The sequence below is a fragment of the Mustela putorius genome, unplaced genomic scaffold (genome assembly GCF_011764305.1).
Source record: "Mustela putorius furo isolate JIRA1106 unplaced genomic scaffold, ASM1176430v1.1 tig00001433_pilon_pilon_pilon, whole genome shotgun sequence".
NCBI lineage: Eukaryota > Metazoa > Chordata > Mammalia > Carnivora > Mustelidae > Mustela > Mustela putorius.
The window spans coordinates 752,434-771,756 of NW_025421741.1; the positions used below are offsets into that span (position 1 = coordinate 752,434).

A 19,323-nucleotide genomic window follows, 5' to 3' on the forward strand; every position below is an offset into this window, starting at 1 on the left:
GACAACGCCATGGTGCTGGGCTTGATCGAGACCGTCGACACCGTCATGGGCCACATCTCTTCCAACCTGGACGCCAGCCAGCCCCAGGTCACCATCGTCGGCTCTTCTTCCATGGCAGGTACTGGTCGGCTCGGGGTGGGATGCAGCCACGGGTGCAGGTGTCGGGGCAGGGGACTCCGGAGGTCAGCTGGCCTGTGCGGTTTGCTCTGCCAGCCCCGTGCTCACCCACATGCGCACAAGCAGGGACGTACACATTTGCACAGGGGCGCTCACACACCTGCAGAGATGAGCACACAGCGCACACACACATGCCCACAGGTGCGCACACGCTCACGCACAGGTGCCCACACACCAGCCCATGCCTCTGTACACACAGCGCGTAAACACACGGGCAAAGGCACACATGCGTGCAGGTGTGCAGACACACACACAGGTGCACACACACACGTAGCAGCAAACATACCATCGGTTCAAACACACCTCTCTGCTTTTGTAAACTGTGTTGCCCTTACGCAAAGTCACGCTGTGGAGGGAGTGTGAGATCAGGGCCCATGTGCTCAGCCAGGATGCGGACACAAAGCTACAGGAGCGTTTGATGGTGACTCGGGGGCTGGGCTGATAGTCATCTCCGTTCGGAATGGGAGTCAAAAAGCAGCAGCTCCTTTGAGCATCTGTGGAATAAAAGGTTGCAGAATCAGGTTTTGCAGAGCCAGATGGAGGCTTGGCCTAAATCTGCTTTCCAAGATAATCGGCACAGAGTCCCACTTGCTCTGACTTCATGGCCCTCCCTTTGAAAAGTCTTTATCTAAAGCAGCGTTGCGCAGCTGATACTCTCCCACAAGAGCCAGACTCTGGGGCAGGGACTAAACTGACCCACGGAGGTGAGTGTTAATGGGACTGTCGGCCGAGATAGTGACCGATGGCCAGAAGGCCAGCGTCTCCGGCACTTTCTTGCTCCCATGTGTCCGGGGTGCCCCGGCATGTGGTGAGGAGCAGCTCTGAGAGCTGACGGGCTGCCCCGAGGGAAGGAGGGGTCACCTCGGGCCACAAGGCCCCCACTGTGTGTGGCCAGCTGGATGAGGCAGCCGTGCGGTGGAAATGACTTCCCTGGACCCTTCTTTTTTCAGGTCGTTATTATCTAGAGGTAATTACGCTGCCCAGGGGAGCTCATTCTGTTAGCAAAAGCAGAAGCAGATGGGCCTTTACAGCCCAATTTCCTGCGCCTTGGAGCTTACTGACTGTGGCTTCCTGTCTTTGGCTTGTTCTCAGAGTTTTCTGTGGCCAAACTCCTGCCCGAGACCATAAATTCTTCCCACTACCGCTTCCCAGCCCAGGGGCAGAGCTACATCAAGGTTCCCCACGAGGCGTTCCGCAGCCAAGGTGAGTGCAGCTGCAGAGGCCGCCCCAGGACCTCCGGGGCTAAGCACATGTGCGGGCAGCTGCGACCCTGCAGACACACAGTCCTCACGCCTGCTCGCCTGTTCCTGCAGGAGCGGCTCTGGGCCAGCATTTCTTGGGGCTGGCTCGGGGAGTCCTGGTGAGCACCTGAGCTGCTAAGCTAACTCAGAATGCTGATTCCAAGGGCACCCCAGCCTCGTGAACTGGAACTAGGAGGAGGGCTGGGAATCTGCATTTTGGACAGGTTCTCGAGGTGATTCAGGTCCACTGTGAAAGATAGCTGTGTCCTCCCAGAGCGGCATAGTGACATGTCAGCACACTATGAAGAGACGGGGCCGTGCCCCCTCCCCCACCCAGGGTGGACTCAGGCTAGGTGAGGGTGTCCATCCGGGGCTCTCTGTCCCCCTCAGGTGGCTCAGGCAGCTCTGGTCATTTTTGCTGCAGGGCCAGCCCCTCTGGTCCCTTGAAAAGTGAATGCCCCCACTGCTTATCCCTCGGGCTGTCGGGGGAGTCTGGGAGTCTCTGCTCCTGACAATCTGGCCAGAGGACATGCACTGCCCAGAAATTGGGGACAAAGAGCAGCCTGGGTAGTGTAGGATCACGGTGTCTCCTCCTCAGCAAGGAGGCGTTCCTCAACACCCTGCAAGGGCCCACCTCTGCTCCCTCTACCTTCTTGTTTGCCTGTGTGGAAGGTACCTGGAGATGTCACAGGAACACCCCCCCAACACAGGGTGAACTACAGAAACGGGGTGTCTGGGGATGAGCCTGTGGGTGCCAACCACACATGTGATCTTTGCTTATCTCACGCCACCCGGCTGCAGGATCTAGAACCCTCCATCCTTCATACTCAGCGGGACCACGGCCTCATGTTCTGCCCTGTGGCAGCAGAACTTATTGGTCACAAGGACCGACTGGCAGCTGGAAATCCTGGGCTCCAAGCCTGGTTCAGCCGCTTGCTGGCTGTGACTGAACCTGCATGTATTATAGTCTCCTCGTCTGTAAAATGGGGACAATATTAGTACTAGACTCACAAAATTGTTTTGAGAATTAAATGAGCCACGCCCTTCTGCCTGGCACACTGTGAGAGTGATAGGATGCTCAATATTTTCCTGAAATTTTAACTTATTCCACAAATATCCGCGAGGAACTCCGGAAGACAGCTAACCGCTTCCTCCCTCAAGCGTCCTGTGCTAATAGTGGAGGGACACAACATCAAAAATGATTCCTATTTCAACGTTGTCACATAGCAGAGATGGGATGTAGCCAAAAGGCACAAAGGACACCTTCGTGATCACCGCCACGTGTAAATCCCGCATCTGCTGCCTGCTCACGTGTTCGTGTGGCTGCAATGGCTCCATATGCCAACAGCAAACAGGACACGCTCACCCAGACGGCGCAAAACTGGAGGCTGGCGCTGTGACCGCTGCTGGAGCGGGGACCTCCTGCCCACAGAAACTCTAGCATTCCTGGCGAGTCAGGCTCTCCCCGGGAGCGGCAGCATCTGTGTGTCTGGAGTCGGCTCAGGGGAGGATCAGGCAGTCATTGCCACAGTTAAATCCACAGCTGAAGGGTCACAGAGTTTCTACTCAGGCTCATGCAAAATTCCACCCCTGAGAGTCCCTCACTTTCTCCACCCACACCCGCCCCTGGATTTGGGTGTAAGGGCTGGCACTGTGCATTGCTGGGCAAGTGGGTTTGGCTGGGCGCTCTGCTGCTGGCAGGCTAACAGATGTCTGTGACCCTCCGCTTTTCTGCAGCCTGGACCACCATCGTGGGCCTTCTCTACCACAGGATGCACGATTACTTGGACAACATCCAGCCAGCCAAGACCAAGTGAGTGTCCCAGGTCCCAGGACAGGGAGAGGACAGTGGGAGGCTGACCGCTCAAACACCCCTGCCTCCAGGTCATCACAGGCATGCGGGACCAGAAGGGACTCACAATGCCAATGCCTGGGGCTTCGCTATTAGATCCAGAGGGGACACAGGACCTCAGATGCTGGGAGTTCAGTGGCACTGGGCATGTAGGCTGACAGTCCAGTAGTCAGGTGACCACAGCTGCCCAGTACTCCCTGTGCAGTGGTGGATGCGTGCCTTCACGGCCTGAGCCTTGGTTGCCACTTGTGGAAGTGGGGGACAACAGCACACACCTGCGTCAGTCAGGGTTGGTTGGGTGACCGGGCTTGGGTGGTGGGCGGGGAGGCTGGGTCCTCAGGGGATGAGGAAGGCTTCAGGCATGGCTGGACCCAGGAGCCCAGGGGAGGCCTCCTGCCCTGGTCGCTCTGTCTCTTGCCTGTGCCTTCCTCTGTGCTGGCTCTTTTCCAGGCGGGTCCCTGCCTAGGGACATGGCTTTCTACCCCACGGCTTTAGGTCCTCAGGTCTCAGAAGGACAGCAGCTGCGGTCCCTAATGTGTGCATGGAAACTCAAGGAGGGCTGTGATTGGCCCGTTTGGGTCCTGTATCCATCCTGGTGGCGCCCTCCAATCAATGGCCAGAGCATCCTGCTCTGTCATTGGCCAGATCTGCTCACATGGCTCTGTGGAAATTCAGGGAAAACTGTGATTGGCCTGTTTGGGTCATGATTGGCCCGTTTGGGTCATGTGCCCGGCCTAGGCCCCAGTCATGGTGATCAGAGCATCGTGCTCTGTCATTGGCCGGATCTGCTCACATGGCTCTGTGGAAATTCAGGGAACGCTGTGATTGGCCCTTGTGGGTCATGTGCCCCGCCTGGGCCCCAGTCATGGTGATCAGAGCATCCTGCTCTGTCATTGGCCGGATCTGCTCACATGGCTCTGTGGAAATTCAGGGAACGCTGTGATTGGCCCTTGTGGGTCATGTGCCCCGCCTGGGCCCCAGTCATGGTGATCAGAGCATCCTGCTCTGTCATTGGCCGGATCTGCTCACATGGCTCTGTGGAAATTCAGGGAACGCTGTGATTGGCCCCTGTGGGTCATGTGCCCGTCATGGCGGCCGGACTGTCCTGTTCTCTTGCTGCCGGAGTCCCTGCACGTGCCCTCTCTGGGCCCTGGGGCGGGCGGCCGGCGCGGCGGCGGGTGTGCCGACCCTCGGGACGGGAGCAGCCGCTGCTGGAGCCGCCGACACAGGATGCGGGGCGACCCCGGCACCGCGCCGCCCGTCTCCGAGGCAGCCTCCCCCGCCGCCCGGGTGTCCGCAGCCTTTGGGGAGACGGTGCGGTCGGGGCACAACAGCCCCGACGTGGCCGTCGACCCGGGGCCGCGGGGCCTGGCAAAGCCCACGTCGGCCGGTGTCCTTACAGCGCGGGACGGGGCCGGCCCTCGTGTGTGCGGCGCCCGGAGCTCCTACACTGGCCAGAGCGGAGTCCCGTCGCCTTCCCCGGAAAGATGCGCTCTCGGGGCTCTGGGGGATCGTTTCCAGATCCAGGACTGCGAGGGCAGCGGACTCCTCCCTGCGGCTGGGCGGGGGTCAGGCCGAAGCCGACCTGTGCGGGATGCTCGCAGCGGGGGTTTACCCGGCTCGGCTGGGCCCGTCTGCGGCCGGTCCCAGGGCGGGGGGAGCAGGGTTCCTGTCACCCTCCGGGTCTCCCTTCCGCCTGCGCCGGGAGAGGAAAGAGCAAGTGGAACTGTTCACCGACCTCCACGTGTGCCCGCACTTGGGGACAATTCGCTGTGACCGAGTAGAAGCGTAACTGTCGCCAGCTGCGGACAAACTTTCCAGGAAGGGCCAGAGAGTAACTATTTCGGTCTTTATGGGCCATAAAGCCTCTGTCACGACTACGGAGTCTGCCTGGAAGCCTGGAAGCAACCTCCGGCGACCCGTGCCGGGATCCGAGTGGCTGTGTGCCCCTAAAACTTTACAGGACCGGGCAGCCCCCCACGCCCGGGTTTGGCCCTCCTGCCAGACGCGCGTTATGCCAGCGCCGGCTGCGGTGGATGGGGGGCAAGGCCGAGTTTGTCCTGATTCCGGGAGTCCGAGGATGTGCTTGAAGCCTGGCGGATGGGTCCTTCCTCTGTCTCGGGGCCTTCGCACCTCCCTGCTGTCCTCACTGCCCCCAGGAGAGCACAGAGCGGACTCTCGGGAGCCGCAGATCCCGTGCCGTGTGATCCAGAAAACCGCAGTCAGCCCCTCTTGTCCCTGCAAGCCGTGGGCTCTGAGACTCGCACAGGCAGATCCTGGCCCCTCCCGGCCCTCTACCTGTTAGCGCGGACACCTGGGGACCACGTGCACCCTTGTCGGCAGCAAATGCATGTCAGTTGGCTTCCTGAGGTCAAACAGAAATTTTTTTGCCACGATGAGAACATATCTTTCCTGTGCGGAATCTTCAGCTTGGGTGAAGTTTCAAGGGCAGCACTGAATGCAAAGGTATCTTAGTGTCAAATTAACCTTGAAAAAAAAAATCATCCAAATAGTTCATCAGGCACAGTCCCCGTGTTTGTCGTGTTCTCTCCTGTGGCACCAGAGTGGGACAGAAGGTGACCACCAGGGTCGTAGTTAGCAGTGCAGAATTGGGCGCTGGGCGCCTGCCTCTGTCCTCCCGGTGGCGCCCTTGGTGGTGGTGTGGACCTGGGCAACACGTGCTGGTCATTGGCTGTGTGCTCCCTTCTCAAATAAAGCTGATGACAGTACTGGTGGCTGAGGCTGCTGTGAGCGCAACGTCAGCTAACGGTTTGAACAAAGCTTGGTGCTCTTAACATGACCTGTAAGTGCTTGCCCTTACCACCTCCCAAGATGATTGGACGTTCTCGCCATATTGGCTGTAAGGTGATGGTCACATTCCACAGGCAGTTCGGAGTAGGTGGGTAGAGTGAGCAGAAAGTGCTCTGGTGATCCTGCTTGCGACACAGCCGAGTCCCTTCCCTTCAGTATCAGGCACTGGGGCCTACATACATGTATGGTTTTTGTAAGAATGAAGGTTGCTGTGGGATTGTAGTGTCTTCTCAATCCCCTTTTGGGGTGGGTTGGAGTCAGCACATGAGTCTAATGCGTGAAGATGGGGATGAGGCCGGGGCGGGGTCTCCCATCTTCCCAGCCAAGCCCTGGGCGGGCCACTCCTGAAGACCCCGGTAGCCAGTCTGGGATCAGCGTCTGAGTGTCCACAGGTCCCGGGGGGACACTTAGCTGATCCCTGCTGTGCCACCTGCGTGCCAATGGTCTCACCTGCCTAGTCACGATGAGGACTGCTCGGCTCTTACTGTGAGCTGTGCCTGGCTAGCAGCCGGTCAGGCTTTTCCTTCAAGTGGGGCCAGGAATCCGAGCTGGGCAGGGAGTCTGCATCACCCAGTTCCACTATCCCACCGCGATGGAGCCCCGGGCCCGGAGAGCGGATGGTACTTCCAGGCTGCCAGCCGGCAGAGGCAGGGCCGTGACTCGGGTCTCTGGGTTCCATGTCTTATTGACAGACACGTGTGCTTCCGATGGAGAAGTTCCCAGAGGGTCTGGCGGCTGGCAAGTGTCCACACTTGTTCTTTGTAGAGTAATGCCAGCCAGTCAATGCAGAAGGAAAGACAGCATTGGAAAGACACCATCTTGGAGCCCTAAGTGTAGTCACTGATCAGGGCAAGGTTATCAGTGGGTGTAGACACCGCTGGGTGAGCGGTATTTGGAGAACAGTCTTTATTATTATTATTTTTAAGATTTTTATGTGACAGAGAGACGGCAAGAGAGGCAACACAAGCAGGGAGAGTGGAAGAGGGAGAAGCAGGCTGAGCAGGGAGCTGGATGCGGGGCTCGAGGGCTCGATCCCAGGACTCTGGGACCATGACCTGAGCCGAAGGCATATGCTTAATGACTGAGCCACCCCGGCACCCAGACAGAGTTATTGTTAAATTTACACAGTGAACAGGGCACCTGGGAATAGAGACAGCTGGCCTGCACCCCTTCAGCCAGCAGGTCACTTTTGATATCATCAACAGTGGGACATGATACCCTGTGTCTCCTGAGGTGACACAATGGGAAAGAGTGAGCGTGGCCCATGGAGTGGTCCAGCCCCAGGTGCTTGGCCCGGAGCTCCTCCTGGGGACACAGCCCATCTATAGTAGGGCCCGTTTTGCAAACTGTCGCTGGCGATGCTGTATGTCCGTGGCGGGAAGGAGAGAGAGCTGTGGGGACTGTTCCAGAACTCAGGGGCCTGTGGGGATGTGCTCCCAAGCAGAGGCACTGGCCTCCTCGGGACCATGCAGAGCTCTTAGGCACAAGGTGGGGACCACAGAGGCGGTGTCAGGTTTGAGAGGGTAATGACTGGGCCTTGGTATCCTGGGGTGGGGGGAGGTCCTTGCTAAAGTGTGGTGGGGGAGGAGTTTCCTGGTGTGCTTCCTCGTGCTTCCTCGTGCTTCCTCTTCTTCAGGAAGAGTGTGTGTGAGCCTGCCAGGTGCGGCAGACGTGAGGGAATGGTAGGGGTTGTGGATCTAGGTGGAGAGAAAGTGTTCATGTCCTCTTTCTAGCAAATCATCTGTAGGCTTGAGGTTCGTTGTTAGGTAAAAGTAGTCGAGGGAAGAAGAGCACACGCAGCGCCCCGAGACGTGGGTGGGTGTTAGGAAGACAGCCGTGTGGGTGCAAACACAGGCGGGGAGCAGCCTCCTCAAGCAGGCTTGGGGGAGCGGGTGAGGGACAGGCAAGGTCCCAATCAGACAAGACAGCAGCAGAGGGTTGGCTGGCCCAGTGGGGGAGGAGGGGGCGTTTAGTGGCTCTGCATTGCGGGCCTTTGAGGGCAACTTCCCCCAGTTGAAATTCACGCCACAGACATTCGCTGTGTCCGGCAGGGCTGAGACTAAGGCGAGGCAAGGAAGCACCGAGGGTGCAGCATTCCTGGAGTCCGGCAAGTGCCACGCGCATGTGCTGGGCCCCGGTGTGGGCACCTCCTGAAATCCTGCACCGCGGGCAGAGAGAGAGAATGGAGGAAGCAGGTTCCCTGCCGAGCAGAGAGCCCGATGCGGGGCTCAATCCCAGGACCCTGGGACCATGACCTGAGCCGAAGGCAGAGGCTTTAACCCACTGAGCCACCCAGGTGCCCCCACCACGGGCTTCTTATCTTGCTCCTGCCTTGGCTCAGAATATCACCTCGTAATTTAACCTCGTAACTCCATGAGACAAGTACCGTATATGTCAGGCAGGAGTCTTTGGATTGGGCTGGAAGTGTCCAAAAACATGGCTTAACCTGTCTCAAGTAAGAGGGTACTTAGATCATGGAAGCTGAAGGGCACACAGGTCGATTGGCTTCAGGAGCAGCTTGATCCAGCATCCAGTTGACGTCACTCAGCTCTAGTTCTTCTCTTCCTTGCGGGTTGGGGGCGGGATGGGACTCGCTTCCCAGTTCATCTTTGCACTCATGTGTACAAGCCACTGCCAGGGCCTTCTCCTCCTGAGCAGACAAGTAGTAGAGAGAAGCGAGGGTCTCTGACCCAACATTTTCCCTCTGAATTTTGTTGCATCTCCTTGGATTTCCTGGATCATGCCCTCACCTCTGAACAGTCCCTGTGGCCTGAGGGAGGCAGTGGACTGAGTGGTTCAGGCCTGGACAGCAAGGCTTACTCCTGAGCCGAGGTTGGAGGTCTGGAGGTGGGGAGGGAGGTGGCCACCTGGAGGCAACTGAGGGCCTTTCTCCGGAGAACGAACCCCCATCAGACAGGGGAACCACAGGCACTCACTGCACTACCATCTCTCGCACCATTTTGTAAGCGGGGAGGTTGAAGCTCGGCCGGGGTAAGTCACTTACCCAAAGTCACACAGCGGCTTCTAGCCCTAGAGAGCAGCACGGAGCGAATGAGGCCAATCAAACTTCCATTCCAGGAAGATTTCAGTATTGAAAATTTCAGCCTTAACATTAAGTTCTCAGAGCAGGTGTTCTGGCTGTGCGCCCATCCCTTTCCCCTTTTGTAACGATTTCTCATTTATTTCCAAGGATTGCGGAGGCAGCAAATTACAAAAGGCACACGCTGTTTGCAGCCAGCTACCTGATTTCTCTGGAGGTGTCCCCGCCGCCCGTGCTGTCCCAGAACCTGTCAGGCTCGCCACTCGTCACGGTGCAGCTCAGGCACAGACTGGTGAGTTAATGTCACCTCGCCGCTTGTGTCGAGGACATCGTGGAGTCTTTGGGGCCGGAGAAAGTCTCAGAAGACATGTGTGTTTCCTGGAGTTCCTCTCCGGGACATGGTTTTCACACGGCGGTGGGACGGGGTTGACGTTGGAGAAAAAGGCTTTCACAGGCGTGTGTGCGCGTGGCGTTTCTGGCTGGTGGTGGGTGTCCTTCTTGGCGGAGGGGTGCAGTGGGCAGCTGTCATTCGTCTTGATGGTTGCCCTTAGCAGCATGTAGTGCTCTATCCTCCGTGAGGAGCAAGCTCTGGGGCCGAGGGTGGGCCATTTCTCCGCTGTCCTGAGGGGTGAGTTCCTGGTCCTGCCAGGTCGTCACTGGAATTCTGTCCACAATTGCTTCATCGTTGTCCACGAGTAAGAATGACAAGTGTCCAGGGACACGGATGTACTCTGTCCTTCCAACAACACCCAGCTCTCCCGTGCCAGGATATGTCCCCAGATACAGTGTTGATTCAACACCCAAACAGGCTTTTCAAGGCCTTTCTTTAAGAACTCACTGTGTTTTTGGTCATTTGGAGTCACGCTGAAGACATTTCCCTCCAGGATTTTCAAGTTCGTCCTACTCCGTCTTGTCCCACCTCGTTCCGCCAGCAGTAACTGAAGACTGCTGTGTGCCGGCCACTGTTCTGGGCCCTCTCGTTCGGCCACTGTTCTGGGCATTTTCATATTTTCATTCCCTCTGTCTGCACAGCGCTTTCCCCCCCACCTGCACACAGTCCTGGCCTCACAATGCCCCGGCACCCGGACTCTCTCATTTAAAAAAAAAAAAATCACAAAACACGTAAACAGTTTTAAATTGTGGTAAAATATACATAACGTAAGGTTTGCCCTCTTAACTGTGTGTAAGTGTGCCGTCCTGTGTCACAAAGCACATTCATACCGCTGTCCGTCCCTGGACTCGGTCATCTTCCCAAACTGCCGCTCTGCCCGCAAACCCCAGCACCCACCGTCGCTCTCTGTTGCCCTGAAGCTGACTGCTCTGGGGAACTCGCTCAAGGGGGACCCTCCAGTGCTTATTCTTGCGCTTTTAGCTTATATCCCTCGGCGCCGGGTCCTTGGGGTCCAGCCAGGTGGTAGCATGTGTCAGGATGGCCTCCTTGGAAGGCTGAGTAATGTCCCGTTCTCATGCACATAAAATATGCCCTTTCTGGGCCCACCTGCCCATCTGTGGACACTGGGCTGCTCCCCCTACAGAGAGAGAGAGCCACCTGGTGTGCGCTCTCTCTCCCAGGCCCTGCTTTCGGTCCTTGTGGGTGTGTGTCCCGCAGTGGCACTGCCGGGTCACAGTCCTAGAGCGACACTGGGCCCCACCTTCTTTACACGGAAGCTGCCCTTCTGACTGCAAAAATGTTCTCAGAAGGCCCAGAGATCTCTGGCCCACCAAGTGTCCTACCCAACGTGTAGACACATTGGGCCCCATCGACACCCATGCCCCTCAACCCCCTGGCCCCACCTCGCTGGCTCTCAGGACATGTTCCTCTTGGGGGGCCACCCCTGTACCCTGCAGCGTCTCCTCCTCTGACTGCCTGAGCAGGTGTCCCAGTAATGTGCCCGCATAACTGTTTACTTCTCTGAATTCATGGAAATGCTGCGATGTCCGTGTCACCGAATACTGATGTCACTGAGGACCCACACCCACAGCGGCCTTGGCATGAAGCCCCTGCTCGCGCAGCTTTCCCATCTCCAGGTGCCCTGCGGCCGTGTTTCCCCCAGGCCTATCCATCTTCTGGCTCCCAGTTCCCACGCCGGTTATCACCGGGTCTGAATCCAGAGCCTGAACTTCGTTTGTATTGGAACCTTGGTGCCATCCTGGGTGCCTGTCTGTGGGCACCACGCATGACCCACTGTGACCTTATTGTCAGAGGGTCCCCTCCCTGGTCCAGAGCCCTCATTCTTCTCCGTTCTGCTGGGCCACGAGCTTCCTGATCGCGCCCCCTGCTTTAGCACCTCCACTTCCAGAAGCTCGGACCAGGTGACCCCACTCATCTATGTAGAATCTTCCAAGCTTCCCCAAAGAAGAGTCTCAACTCTGGGCCTCAGGAGCTGATTTCTGGGCGAGCATTTCACCCCAACTTTCTGTGGGAACCCCTCCCTCCAGCCATGTTGGAGTGCTGGCTCTCTGTGTCGGGGCGCACCCTCTCCCCGTCTCCCGACCCCCGTGAGAGCCCCTCTGTGTGCTCCTAGTGCCACGATGGACGACTGGGCGGCCTGTGGGTTCTTGAGCGGCTGTCCCGGGCCCATTTGGGACCCCTGAGGCCTTCCTCATGGTGCGTGGCAGTGAGCTTGGGCTCAGGGTGGTGCTCAGCAGCTGCCGGGTGGGTGAAAGCTGCGCTGAAAGCTGGCGGCCCCGGGGAGTAGCCTTGTCCTCAAGCTGTGCTGGTGTCTGGGTGCGGTCGCGCGGTTCTTCCCATGGAGGGATGCTCGCCCCCCCAGAGGTCCTCGCCGGCCACCACCATGTGGAAGGGTGGGCTCAGACGCCGTGGAGGTTTGGTCTGGTGCGAGGTCGAGATGGGTTGAGGACATTACCCTGTGGCTTGGCCAGAGTGCGAGTCTCCAGTCAAGTGTATGTAAACATAGAGAAACCTTCTTTTGAGAGACTCTGGAACCTTCTTGTGTTTGAGGTTGAGGCAGGGCAGGGCGGCGGGCTCGGAGGCTCGGGCGTGCAGTGACAGGGAGGCCCTTCCAGCGCCGGATCGGGAGGAGAGCAATGCGGAATGTTGGGGCCGTGAGTGTCTACAGAGCGGAACCCTCACAGGGGAACCCGAAGGTGTGTCAGTCCTCTGGGAAGCTCGTTCATGGGCATGTCCAGTTGTGCTCCACAGATCTTGGCTCTGTGACATTGGCCGAGTGAGCAGCCTCTCTGTGCCTCCAGCTTGTGAGGTGCGAGAGCAAACATGGGGCTGAGAACCCGCACCCGCGGGGCCGGTGAGCTTCCTTGTCTGCCACCGACTTCCATGCAGACACAGAGGTCAGCCTTGGCTAGCGTTAGCAGAGGGACTTTCCCGGAGGGACAGCCTGTAGCTCATGGGGTAGGGGTGGGGGCTCAGCCCAGAGGCCCTGCACTGGGTTTGTCACTTCGGCCCGTGAGGTGAGCCGGTGCGGGCCATGCTCTGTGTCGGCGTCCGCAGGAGGGGGAGCGAGAGGCTGGGGCCCGAAGGTGGCCGGGAAGCAGGTGTCCCTCCCCCAGGGGCACACGTGTGGTGTAGTGTCAGTCTGGGAGGTCCGTGCACAGCGCTAGTGCCCATGTGCACTTGGCCACTGCCCTCTCTGAATGCAGAGACGTGCCTGTGCACGTTGTGGGGCACACTCTTGGAGCGTGACGGAGTCCAGTGTCCAGTGAGCAAGCCTTTCAGTGTCTTAAAGACAAGGACGAGCGCTTCTCCGAGGTCAGGCTAGGACCCTGCCCGGGACGGCGATCTGCACTGAGAGCGCACAGAAGGAACGTGGAACACGGACCCGCGTGTGCTTCCGTGGTGTCAGTGGTGACAGATCACAGTGACTGAGGACGTTCCAGAAAATGACACACTTCACCTTGTGCTTTAAGCACCTGCAGGTTTGCTGGCTTCGGAGGGATGGGTACTCGGGGAGGTTTTTATTCTTATCTTCAGTTTGCTGAGCTTCTCGCCGGCTCTTTGCTCATGGCGCAGAGGGACTGCATGTGCCCGTGGCAGAGAGGAGCCCTGCTCTGAAGGTGGGGAGCCCCCCCCGACCGCAGCGGCAGTGTAGCCTCCCGGGGCTGGGGGTGCGCAGGCACAGGGCCTGGCAGCGGGAACCTCTACTAGGAGCCGCCAGACTCTCCTCCGAGGGTCAGAGGCACCCCAGGCTCGTGGACAGAGGCCGTGTCCCTGAGCCCGGGGTCCCAGGCACCTGCAGGAGCTGGGACCTCCCGGCATGCGGCCGTGAGCGCGAGAACGTGGCGTTGGTCCTGGCTCGGTCCCTCCATGAGCGGCGTGGAATTCGGCTTCTTCAGGGTTTGTCGCAACTCGGGATCTGGAGAAGAGAAGCCATAGACCTGGTTTTCAATGACATCTCTGCCTTCGTGGTGTCGGCGGCCAATTCACATTCGCCTTTAACCTCGTCTAGCGAAATACACCTGTGTGTCCAGCCAGTACTTGCCCCCTCAGAAGCTCTATTTTGTCCGGAGCTTCTTATTTGAAGTGGCTTTAAGTGTACAGAAAAATTGCCGACAGCAGAGTTTGTGGGGACCTAATGCTGCTGTTGTCAAGTAATCACGGAAGCCTGGAAACAGGCGGGGATGTTCCCGCACTGCAGACGGGCTTCGGATGGCCTCAGTTTGCCCGCTTACGGCTTTTTTCTGTGGAGCATCTGGCTCTCGAGAGCTCCTCCAGTCCGTGGCGGATCTTCTGTTTGTCTGTGTTTGTGACCCGCTCGCTTCGCGGCATTACCTCGCTTTGGGACAGTCTGATGTCTTCTCGGGATTAGGTTGCATCTTTGACAAGGAAGCCACAGAAGTAAAACCAGACCATCACTATGTCTCCTGAGGCTGTATCAGTTTCCTGCGGCGTCCGTAATGGGGAGGCTGAGATGTGGGGGTGATTGCTCCTCCCGGTCTGCAGGCGCGGGGTCCCAGTCTAGGTGCCACACAGGTCCCATCCCCAGTGGTGGGCTGGCCCCTCCCCAGCCGCACGCTCCACCCCCCCGCCCCCGGGCTGCAGGCACCATCTTCCTTCCCACATCCTCAGGGATCCTGCCCCGTGCATGCGTGTCTGCGTCCTGCTCTGCTCTCTGTGGGGACTCAGTCCTGTGGGACAGGCTGGTCTGGGGAACCCCACTTCACCTGTCCCCCTGCACACACAGAGTCACATCCCGTGGTATGGGGGCCAGAGTGGGGGCCAGTTCAGCCCGTGACACAGGCAGCACAAGTCGCTGTTCTTTCTGGCGATGGTTACTGTCCCTGCTTGGCCGAGGTGGCGGCTGCCGGGTCGTCCCCTGTGAACTTACCGTTTCCTTTGCAAATTCCGAGTCCCCTGTGGAGGAGAACACAAAACCCCACAGCTCCTCGGTCTTCCCGTACTTTCGGCATGAATTTCCTCTTCTGTTGGTGGTCACCGCCGCACGTTAGCATCGTACTGTTGGCTGGAGGCGGTTTTCCATTTCTGTCCTCGCTTCTCCATTTGTTCTGTGGCGTTCTGTTCAAAGGGCAGCCTGCTATTTCTGTGTTCAGTTACTTATTTATATCGACGTGACTCACGGGTACTTATTTTATTCCATAGGTTGTAATCCAGTACTACTGTTCCGAGTTTTGTTTCCCAGATTATCCCAACATCGACCGCTCGGAGCTTTTTCCCGTGGCTCCTGGGTCCCTTAGTGCTGCTGTCCTTGTGTGAGTCCTTCCTTTCTGGCAGGAGACGTGTCATCCAGGCTCATGCGAGCCACCGTTTCTCCGGGGAGCCCTGGGTCATCTTGCTGGGGAGAGGGGTTTACAGACCAGAGTCCGGGTGCTGTGTGTGCTCGGCTCTGCTGGGATGTCACTGCTTCTCCGTCCTCCGGGCGGACAGGGCTGGGCAGTGCATGAACACATGTAAAAAGCAGACTCACGCCGTGTGTCCTTCCTCCCCCGGAGACCCAGGGGTCATCCGAGAGCCAGGGTCAGCTCGAGAGTTGGAGGTCTGGCTCTCATTAGTCGGGGGTTTTCTGTGTTTGCATACATCATTTTACAAAGGCAGCTGGGCGGGCTTCCTCCCTTCTGAGTGGCCTTATGATTCCTTGGTGATGAAAAGAGATTTACTGGGGCCTGTTTGTGCGATACCATCGGTGTGGCCCCATCTTGGTGACCAACTTGTTTGGGGGTTTGTGGAGGTAATGCTGCCCGTCCAAAGGTGGGGTGAACACTGGCAGGAGCTCGGGGGTGTGCCCGCCCTGCTCCGTCTGCTCCCCGGGGTTTTCGGCGCACCCTCACCCGTGGCCTGGCCGTAAGCAGCCCCCTGAGCTTCTGGCTCACTCTTCTGTGTTTCTTTTGTGCCAGTGAGCAGACCCGTATGTTCCCTCCCTGCTCCTCCAGCTCCCAGCAAGGGCAGTTAGACGGCCTTCGGCATGTCGTGGGAAGTCGTGGAAATCAGCCGGTTCACAGAATCATCCACGGTTTCTCATGGCTGCAGGGTATTCTACAGCACGGCTTTGCTCAGCCGTCGTGGGCTCAGTTCCGTTCCTCTGCTGCATACGGGCGGCTGTGCCGTTCCCAGCATTTCGCAGTTACATACACTTTGTCGATTTGGCGCTGTCAATGCACATGCCCCTTCCTTCGGGGAGTGGCATGGGCCCCTCGCCAGCAGGCCCTCCCAGGCCAGCCTTTCTGCTCATTCGTTGTGGCTCCCTGGCAGCGTTCAAGGGCCGTGGAGTGACAGACTACAGGGAGAAGACGATGTGTCTCTACAATGAGCAGACTCTGGGCATGATCGCTCCCGGCCCCGTTCTGTCCCCTCCTGCTCTCTTGAGGTCCGGGAATGTGTGTAATTCACCTTTGAAGATCCAGCACTATGAGCCGCCAACAACAGGTGCTAAGGAAGGAATCTTATAGCTTCACCGTCTCTCCGTGGTTTGGAGAGCAGGGAAGCCTAGAATTGGCCACCCCCAAGGGAGAGCGCTGCCAGAGAGGCCAGGCAGCAGTGGGGGCACATGGTTCTGCTGAGCTGTGTGAGCCTGGGCTCCGTGTCACCTGGGTCCTGGTGGAGATCAGGGGGCTGTGGCTTCAGGGGAGGCTGAAGTCCCCTGGGCTTCTAGATGCAAGACACTTCTAGATGCAAGACACTAAGGAGACAGTATTTGGAGAGGCGTCTCTTTGTTCTAGAAGGCTTGGGGCAGGGACCCATGATGGCTGTCACGACGGCTGTCATTGGCCATTGACATTTTCTTGCCACGGTAATATTGGGACGGGGCCAGAAGACGGTGTGAGCATGGAGCAGGGGGCAGCTTCCCTCAGACATTTCCCACATCCCCGTAGCGTCCAGCGCCCAGGGGCTGCCGCTTGGGTCTGGTGCCCTGGAGGGTAGCGGGGGTGGTGGTGGTAGGAGTCTGCCTTTGTGTCTGCTGTGATGTGAGAAGGTGCCAGTTTCAAAACCAGAGAAAAAGAAAGAGTGGATTAAAATGCAGTCCCTGTTTTAATGGTTGGTTTCTATAGTTATTTTTAAAAGAGAAAGGTTTTGAGCAAAGAATCCCGTCTTGGGGAGAGGCAGAGAGGAATTTTTATCATACCCAAAGAGGATGCTAATTGAGGCTTATCCTTACCAAGCTGTTCTCTAGGGTTTTGGGGCTTTTTCTTTTGAAGGTTGCCTTTGTGTTTTGGAGGATGTTTTTGGAGGCAGGCTTTTTTGAAATAAAATGATCCGTCTGATGGGAAGCATTTTTCGAGGAGGTCTTCGCCTGCAGGCAAAGCTCAGAGGGAACACAGGGCACGGGGTATGCAGGCTGTCTCCCCGACTCTGCGGGGGAAGCATGGTGTTGAGGAGGCTGCATGCTCATTCCAATGTGGGAGCCAAGGCCTGAGGCCCAGGGCTGAGGCGCAGAGTGCAGTGTGGACTGGAAGGCTCTGCAGAGGGGGGTGGTGGCAGCCCTGGCCAGGCTTGTCTGGGATGTCCCTTGAAGGGCAGCTTGCTAACCCACCCCTCACCCCCATCCACGGTGCTCAGTCTGTTACCCCCATGCCTTGGGGCACTGTTGGTTACTCTGAATGGTCCCGCTGCGAAGGACGCCTGTGAGCCCAGGCTGCGTTCTGACCCCGGGCTTGGAGCGCACAGTGCGGATGCGGGTGGAAAGGACATGCCTGGGTGGGGTGCTCTCTTGTCTCAGGTCCCACCACAGCCTTCCAGGGCCATCCTAGAAGGCTGGGCCCTGGAAAGGCCTGGGGGCTGACGGGTTTTGTGGCCTTCCCTTCTGAGCCTGGCTGGAGTCTTACCCCGCAGAGTGCTGCTCTGCTGTCTGTCGGGGCACACCTGTGTCTCATCCACCAGGCCAGACCAGCGCTGGGAGCGGTGTCCACAGTGGCCCCCAAGTGACACTGAGCCCTCTGGTGCTCCTGGCTCTGGGAGCAAACAGAGGCTCTGACATGCGCAGGTGCATGGCCGAGTCTGAGCTTTGGCCTCTGAAATGTGCTTGTCCTTGGGGCACTGATCTCCCGACTCAGACAGCTCGGCCTCTTTTGAGTCCCATCATGTCGATGAAATTTGTCTTATCAGGGGTCCTGCTACGGTGCTGTTACTCCGGGCTGTTCTGTGCATTCCGGGGGTGGAACAGCCTCCCTGGCCTCTGCCACAGCACCCACTCCCCAGCCGAGGCGGCTCACCTGGGGTTTCTGGGGTCCGCTGCAGCGAGAGCTGGTTGCCTCCACCGTGCTGCATCACTGCCCACCATAGTCCCAGAGCTCCATGCTGTTGTCCAGGGTCTGGCTGTTTCTGGGTTTGGGCTGTGAAAGAGTCTTTCCTGTTTCTTCACTTGTAACATCCAAACCAGACGTAAGTCACGTGCACCAAATGGGTCAGTTTCCCTGCGGGCATGGACCCTCCACAGCCCTTAGCTGTCACTTCTCTAGGGTTTGTTGTGAGCGAGAAAAATGCTCCATTGTTTTTTTATAGTCACTCTTTGGTATATTAAGGACCTAGAATATTCCTACCCTGCAGACTGTGGTGGAAACTGAGGTGCCCATATACAGTTATTTGAAAAAACATGGCACGAACACGTAGGTACATGAATACAGACACACACATGCACATGCATACATGCACAGAGGGGCACACACATATACACAGGTGTACACACAAGCAGGCACATATGGACACATGCATGTACAGAGCCCAGCATCACTAAAATCCCAGCAGCCAGTGAAAACCAGTGTTAACATTCGACGGGCTTCCTGCAGCAGATACACGTGTGCACTCCACACACAATTTCTTTTTCGTGGGCAGCGCGCTCCATGCCCTATTGCCCCAGTTTTTCATTTAACATGTGTATGTTTCTGTGCCAAGAACTGAACACCATAAGTTATTTCATGGCTGAGCTACAGTCTCTTTATCACCATTCTGTGGCTGTGCACTGTTTCATGTTTTCGTTATCATAAACAACACTGCAAAGGGCCATCGTGCGTCTGTTCAATGATCACTTTAGGAGACTGTCCTAGAGCTGCTCCATCGAAGTCTACACCTTGTTCTCCCACTTCACAGTCTACTGTGGACAGACGTTTCAGGCAGATGGTGTTTCCTGGAGTTCTAGAACCATGTGTTGGAGCTGGAGTTTATACTCGCCAGACCTGGCTTTTCACTCCCCACGATTTTGAAAGTAGGCATGTTAGGGACGTACAGCAAGCTTACGCAGATGCACGTGAATGAGTGTGCAGCACGGCAACACTTCCCACGGTGAACACACCTGTGAGATCACCCCCATGCCATCCGTTGGACATGGGAGGGACGACAGCACTCCTCCAGGACCGTGTGCCTTCTGGTAACTGTGCATGCACCTTCCATTTGGTGCCAACCCAGGAATGGAGCTGCTGGGTCCTAGAGCACACATGCATTCAAGCTGAGTAGGTAATGCCAGGCTGGTTCCCAGAGTGGATGTTGGTTTACCCCCAACCACTGGCAGATGAGAACCCCAGCTGCCAGCACCTGGTGTTGTCTATTGTTCTAGCTTAGCCGTTTGGTGGTTCCGTGTCTCCTTTTGGTTTTTATTTACCCTGGTGACTACAGAAAGTTGGTTGCCATTTAGTATCTTTAGTATCTTTACTGAACATCCCGATGTCCTGTTTTGTCTCTCCTGTTCAAGTTTTTTGCCCATTTTCCTGTCGGGTGGTCTTTTTTTTTTTTTTTTTTCCTCCTCTCACTGAGTTTTTTAGTTCTTTGCATATGTTGGTGG

The 19,323-nt window shown here is 57.4% G+C and overlaps 1 protein-coding gene across 3 annotated transcripts in view; it reads left to right on the forward strand.

The window, feature by feature from the left end:
- ADGRD1 (adhesion G protein-coupled receptor D1) overlaps positions 1-19,323 on the forward strand; it is a 121,730-nt gene that overhangs the window by 38,200 nt on the left and 64,207 nt on the right. For all 3 annotated transcript variants that reach the window (XM_013048804.2, XM_004778199.3, XM_013048806.2), the window contains 4 exons: positions 1-118; positions 1,270-1,380; positions 3,156-3,231; positions 9,272-9,413. In XM_013048804.2, the coding sequence (XP_012904258.2) occupies positions 1-118; positions 1,270-1,380; positions 3,156-3,231; positions 9,272-9,413 (447 nt within the window). The remainder of the gene's footprint in view (positions 119-1,269; positions 1,381-3,155; positions 3,232-9,271; positions 9,414-19,323) is intronic.